Here is a 3,957-nt window from a genome sequence, read left to right as displayed (position 1 = left end):
TGTCCCCCCCCCACCTTGGTCATAATTTCATCTGTGCAGTGGAGTTCAGCAATGGCTCAACAAGCATTTCTTAAGAGCCCATTTGCCAGGCACTGTGGATTAATATTTGTGCTCTCTGCAAGTATCTGAGGATCGTCGGGAAGAATGAGTGCCAAAAGCCTTACAAGTGATATATAAATGTACATTATTCTCTTCCACATCCTCAGTTTGAAATCAGAGGATCAGGACCCAGGATATGCCCCTGGCAGGATTCTCTCCCAATTGGTGTTCTTTAGTGTATATGGCAACAAGACCCTCTCTCCTCCTTGGGTTTGGAATTCCCTGCCCCATCATTTCTACGAGGATTTTTCCATTCATCTCGTCATTTTTAGAAAATAGTTTATTTGGTTTGCCTGTCTGTGGTTTTGCATATTTGCCCTAGTTTGCTTTTCTATCTCTCCCCTACATGAGGGAAAAGGGCTGCATTAATTCAACTCCTCTTTCATTTAAGGGAAAAGTCTGAACAGATCCTGCAAATTCTGTTCACATTAGAACACACCACCTGAGCCCACTCCCATCTCCCAATTCTGAACATATGCACAAACTGTGCCCCATACCCAGAATGCTCTCTCTCCTGACCTTGGGCTCCTTAAACCTTTAGATCCTCTCAAGACTCAGATAAAATGCCACCTCCTCCAAGAGGCCTTTCCTGATTCTCCCAGGTGTTAATCTACACCCCCTCCCAAATACACCATTCAAATTACTTTGTAACTCATCCTATTTATTTAGCTGCCTACCATATAACTGTTGAGGGTGGAAAATGTTTTCTTTTCTTTTCTTTTCTTTTCTTTTCCTTTCTTTTCCTTTCTTTTCCTTCCTTCTTTCTTTCTTTCTTTCTTTCTTTCTTTCTTTTTTTTTTTGGCTTCTCTAGAGCCGAACAGTGTTCTTCAGCCATGATAAAGTACTTAATACACACTTGTGGAATTCAATAGAAAAGACTCAAGAATAAAAATGGGGTATTTTCTGAAGGGAGCCACAGAAGGACATTTTTTGGTTTTCACTTTTATTTTGAAAGCCGCCTGAACAATTACAATGCTGATATTTGTAATCCAATGAATTTGGGTTGATTTTTCGTGGATGAGAAAACTTTCTAAATTAGTATCCACATTCTAGTCTTTTTTAAAAATCCCACTATCTCTATATTTTTATAATATTATGTGGGAGTGGCAGAAAATACTCTAGAGATTTCTTTTTTTGTTTTGTTTTGTTTTTTGACTGGCAGGGCACAATCCTAAATACAAAGGGGGCAAGTCTATAAATGTCATCAGGGCACAGGAATACTTATGTATGCCAATGGGATTTTCAAAAGTCCTTTCACCTAAGGTTAATATTTAGCTTTTCTCAAAACAGACAAGCATCAAATGCTCTGTTCTTAAAGTTACCCTGCACTCATTCCTCGGAGGTGCCTGCCTGCCTGCCTGCCGCTTTTGCAATACTCAGCTGCCCTTCGCATTCAAGAGAATAAAATAAAATTCAGGGACTAAAATGCACCTTAGAAAAAGAACTCAGTAAGTGGGTTTGCTGGGGTCCACCTTGAGCTCGAGGCTTGTTGCAAGGGGAAGAAATGGTTCTTCCAAAATAACGCCAATGTGAACCAGAGGAAGCATTTAGCAAAGGCTTGCCTTGTGCCAGGCACTGTGCTAATTATTATGTTCCTAGATTAATAACAAGGAAGATTGGGGGGGGGGGGCCTCCACAAACCCTCAAACTTGACCAGAATCACTGCGGGGAGAAAGAAATCGTTCTGCCACAGCCAAAATGACTAATAAGGAAAGATCAGGCATCTGGGGAGGGGTTTTAGGGGAGGGGGATAGACCATACCGAGAGGAAAATTCTCGACCTCTTAGAGTGGTTGGGGGGTGGGGGGAGGAGATCACCTTTCCCTCCCCACCCCCACTCCCTCCACCCCAGCAGCTATATGAGCTTTCTTCCTGAAAAACGTGCAACAAAGTCAAACCACTCTTTAAGAGTTTTAAACTTTTAAACCAAACCACTTTTAAAGTGAGAAACTTTCTAAACTGTTCGCATTGGGCAGCCCTGACCACTTGCGTTGACTTGACAAAATCTCTTCATTTGAGAGAACTGTTCCTTTTTACAACTGCTTTCTGAAGCCCCGTGGCCCCCACCCCACCCCGCACATGCACCCCGTGTGTGATAGAGAATCACAGTGGAAAGGCTGGTGGAGTTAGAGCTCCTGGGTTCGAATTCTGCCTGGAATTTCACTCTTTGGGCGATTTAAGGGAAATAACTCTCTGGTCCTCTCTGAAGAGGGTCAGTTTTGCCCATCCGTCAAGTGGAAGGACTCGACTAAATGGTCCCCAAGATCCCTTTCAGCTCTGGCTCTCTGGATCCTAGGAAGACTGCCTCCCCGCCCCGCCACCCCCGAACCTGAGAAACCCAGACAGACATTTAGACAGACACACGAGGAGAAATTAAGCGCAGCGCTCTGGGGATCCGCACTAGCCAAGGTTCCAGGAACTCGGGAATGTCCAGCCAGGACAGACAGGCGGCGAACCTGGCTGGCCCGGCGGGCGGGCAGGGAGGAAGGGAGACGTTGAGCCTGGATCCTAGCAGCCCCACTGTCCGTGCCTCTGCGCAGTAGCCGCGCACGATGCACAGTGGCGCGCGCTTAGACGGGCGCCAGTGGCGGGCTGGCCGCATGCACTGCGAGCGCTCACTCACCCTCAGAGTGGACAGGTCGATGTGGTCCAGGCTCCGAGGCGACGGGACCTTAGCCATGGCCATTGCCGCGGGGGGTGGGGGGGGAGTGGCTGGGGCCGAAGCCCTAGCCGGGGCCGGGGGTGGGGTAGGGTGGGTTGGGGCAGGGGCCGGGGATCAAGGTGGAGGTCGCGGTCGGAGACTGGCTCGGAGTTCAGGTCTCTCTCGGGCTGCAGGGATGCAGAGAGCGACGACGACGGCCAGGCTGGTCAGAGGAGCCCGTCAGACAGAGCGCGCTGGGCACGAGCTGAGGGCGACAGCTGGACTGACCGAATGCCCGCCCGGGCTGCAGCTCCCTTGGACTTGAGCTCACGGGGAGGGGGCAAAAGAGGGCGGAGAGGGGTGGGGAAAAGAGGGGGAGGGGGCAAAGGGGGGGAGGAGGGCAGGACTGGAGGCCGGGATGCGGGGCGGGGGGGAAAGAGGAGAGGGGAGGGGGAGGAGGGGGAGAAGAGGAGGAGGGGAGGGGAGGGGAGGGGAGGGGAAGGGAGGGAGCTGGGAGCCGGAGGGGGCCCGCCCGGGGTCACCCCGCCAGGGGGCCGCCGAGGGGCTGTGAGCTGTAGCCGCCTGCGCCCGCTGTGCCCCGGCCCCAGGGCCAGTTCCCGGCCGCTCCCGCCTCTAGGAGGGTGACGATGGTCGCCGTTGCCCCTGCCCCGCCTCCCCCCGAACTCCGAGCCCCGCTTCAGGCCCAGCCACCGCGTCCGGCTCCCGGCTCCCCGCAGGACAACTTTTTTGCAGAGATATTTCCTCGGAAAAAAAAAAAAGAAAAAGTTTAGGGAAGGAAGTGACGTGCCTCTGGGGCTGGGGAGACGGCCGCCCAGGCCCGGGCTGGAGCCGGAGCACGCGGGCGGTCGCCCGCACTGAAGGACCACGAGCGGGAGGGCTGGCGTGGGACCCGTAGAGTGCGTGAGCCTGTGCCCCAGCTCAGCCTCGTCCGGCGCCCCGGTACAATCCCACACGTGCATACACGGCAAGAAAGTGGACGGACTTCCTCCCCAAGAAAGCGCCCGTGGGTTGCGGGTTGTTCCCACTAGGCACCCTTCCCGCCCCCGGGCACTACCCCGACTTCGGTCCCTAAAGATCCAGGCAGGGAACCACGTCCGCGGACGTGGCAGGGGCCTTTTGCTCTTTTGCCGTCTAGGGAGGGAGAGAGGACTCCCGGTAAGCTGGTGGGCTTCTGTCAGCCAGCATCCCATGCCAACA

General features: G+C 53.0%; 1 protein-coding gene across 3 annotated transcripts in view; it reads right to left on the bottom strand.

Moving 5' to 3' along the window:
* Positions 1 to 3,071, bottom strand: part of NRK (Nik related kinase) — a 257,667-nt gene extending 254,596 nt beyond the window's left edge. For 2 of the 3 annotated variants that reach the window (XM_056809265.1, XM_056809267.1), the window contains exon 1: positions 2,722 to 3,070. In XM_056809265.1, the coding sequence (XP_056665243.1) occupies positions 2,722 to 2,784 (63 nt within the window). In that variant the 5' untranslated portion in view covers positions 2,785 to 3,070. Of the gene's footprint in view, positions 1 to 2,721 lie in introns of all 3 variants that reach the window. The other variant, XM_056809266.1, reaches the window with a different exon arrangement.
* Between the last annotated feature and the right edge of the window lie 886 nt (positions 3,072 to 3,957).

Source organism: Monodelphis domestica, chromosome X, assembly GCF_027887165.1.
Source record: "Monodelphis domestica isolate mMonDom1 chromosome X, mMonDom1.pri, whole genome shotgun sequence".
In the NCBI taxonomy this organism is placed as follows: domain Eukaryota; kingdom Metazoa; phylum Chordata; class Mammalia; order Didelphimorphia; family Didelphidae; genus Monodelphis; species Monodelphis domestica.
This window is presented reverse-complemented; position numbering and strand designations above follow the sequence as displayed.